Source organism: Otolemur garnettii, unplaced genomic scaffold, assembly GCF_000181295.1.
Source record: "Otolemur garnettii isolate 467f Iridium unplaced genomic scaffold, OtoGar3 scaffold00096, whole genome shotgun sequence".
Taxonomy (NCBI): Eukaryota; Metazoa; Chordata; class Mammalia; order Primates; family Galagidae; genus Otolemur; species Otolemur garnettii.
The window spans coordinates 1,718,858-1,721,141 of NW_003852491.1; the positions used below are offsets into that span (position 1 = coordinate 1,718,858).

General features: G+C 50.3%; 1 protein-coding gene across 1 annotated transcript in view; it reads right to left on the minus strand.

Annotated features, from left to right (window-relative positions):
- The window catches only part of EARS2 (glutamyl-tRNA synthetase 2, mitochondrial), a 27,249-nt gene that overhangs the window by 8,107 nt on the left and 16,858 nt on the right, over nucleotides 1–2,284 (minus strand). Inside the window, exons 6-7 of the mRNA XM_003795728.3 lie at nucleotides 1,192–1,345; nucleotides 935–1,065 (exon numbers count right to left, since the gene is read on the minus strand). Of these exons, the coding sequence (XP_003795776.2) occupies nucleotides 935–1,065; nucleotides 1,192–1,345 (285 nt within the window). The remainder of the gene's footprint in view (nucleotides 1–934; nucleotides 1,066–1,191; nucleotides 1,346–2,284) is intronic.

Below are 2,284 nucleotides of genomic sequence, written 5' to 3' on the forward strand. Positions count from 1 at the left end.
GAACCCACCACCTTAGGTGTACGTGGCTGGCGCCTTAGCCGGTTGAGCTATAGGCGCCGAGCCAATTAATAATATTTTTAATTGGGCAAATGGCTACTAAGTTAAAAAACTACATGTTCTAGCTGCACTTGCAGCTTGATGTGGCCAAAAGACTTGGTTCTAACCAGTAGGATATGGGTAGAAATGTATGTACAGCTTTTAAGAAAGGTCCCTACAGGGAAAGAATGGATGACCCCCTGCCCCTTTACCTCCTTCCTCCTATGGATGAACTGCAGCATGGACCACACAGAAAAGAGCAAAAGCTAGGGATGCAGGACCCCTCTGAGCTGGCCAAAAGCTACTGCACTAGAAAGAATGTACATCCACGTGAAACTGGCACCAGGCATCATCACTACTTCTGTCTCCCTAGTGCTCTCTGCAAGAAAGAATGGCCAGCATGGAGAAGTGGTGGGTAGAAAGTCAAAAACACAGAGATGGAAGCAGGTCTTGGTAACATAGTACCGGCTGCTGCTTGAGGCTGTGCCTCAAGGCAGCCCTTCTTCTAGACTCTAAATTTATGCAACCAATCATTACCCTCTTGCTTAAGCCAGCTTGGGTTGCATTCTCCGCCCTTGTAATCAAAAAAAGTTGTTACATCAAGAACTTATATCATCTGTGTTATAGATGAAGAAATGGAAGCTCAAAGAGGTATAATAAATTGGCCAGAGTGACAGAACTTGGTGAATTAAATGGCAGAGTTGGGATGCAGCCCAGGTTGGTGTAAGAACTGAACACACTGCATGTGTCCAGGAAGACCTGGATCCTCTGGTAAGCCTTTATTACCCAACAAAGCCAGGGAGTGACCATTTCTTCACTAGCCATGGGATGTGCTGGAGGCCCGAGGGAGCCAAGGAAGGAGGGCATGGAACTTTGAGCTAGACCAGTGGCCACTCACCCCAGCATGCGCTTGGCAATCACATCCACATTCTCTGAGATGGCGCTCAGCTGTGCTCGATCCACAGCAGGGCGAGTCCACAGGTAGGAGTATGCTGGAGAGACTAAATCCTGCAGGCGGCAAATGTGGCCCTGGGGAAAGTAAGGAGGCAGTCACTGAATGCCCTGGAAACAGCCTCTTGAGCACACAGGAGGGAGGAGGGGAGGAGGAACGAAGGTGCCCACTCATCCTGTCCATCTCCCAGCCCAGCCCCACACCTGTCTTAGCAGGAGGACCCTCTCCATATAGGCTGGGTCGAGGATGTCTCTGTCCTGCAGCTGGCTCCCGAACGCCTCCTCCACGAGGGCCTGCAGTGTCCTCACCAGCTGGTGCCTCTGGGTCTCACTGCTCACCAGCCGCTGGAGGTGCAGCCTGTAGGGGAAGTCAACAAGCTGCCCTGCTGATGGCATCCCCAGCCCACCTAGACCCTCTCCCCACCAGGGGACTGGGTGGAGTTTGATGAATGACACATCATATCATGTGGGCCTGCCCTCCCCAGGTCGCAAACAGCCTTTGAATCCCAAGCAATCCACAGACATGCTTTGTTTTCAGTGTTTTTATAGTAGTAGCTGACATTTCAAACTAGAAGAGATGAACTAAAAATAGAGAATTCTGGCTTCTCAGGAGCAATGGGAAGATTTGGCTGCAAAGGGTCTTTGACGCCAAGGGCTTTCATCAGCTTGAGCAGAGTGGAGGTTGTCCCCTTGACACAGACAGGAGTACTCGCTACAGGGTGCCAGCCCCTCTACTCCCAGAGACCTCTTTCCTGGCAGGGGGTCAGAGGATGGAGAGACGAGACCTTTTGGGAAACTATCTGGAATGCAGATTGGCAAAAAGAACATAGAAATATATAGTTTATGAGGGAGAGGATAACTTGAAGTTAGGAGTTCAAGACCAGCCTGAGCAACATAGTGAGATTCCCTTTTCTACCAAAAAAAGAAAAGAAAAGAAAAGAAAAACTATCCAGATATGGTGGTGTGCACCTGCAGTCCCAGCAATTAAGAAGGCTGAGGCAGGAGGATCACTTGAACCCAGGAGTTTGAGGCTGCAATGAACCATGATGCCACCACTACACTCAAGATGCCCAAGCAACAGCAAGACCCTGTCTCAAAAACAAACACATCAAGAAAAACACATGAGGCTCAGCACCTGTGGCTCAAGTGGCTAAGGCACCAGCCACGTACACCCAAGGTGGCGGGTTCAAATCCAGCCTGGGCCTACCAAACAACAATGATGGTTGAAACCAAAAAATAGCTGGGTGTTGTGGCGGGTGCCTGTGGTCCCAGCTACTTGGGAGGCTGAGGCAGGAGA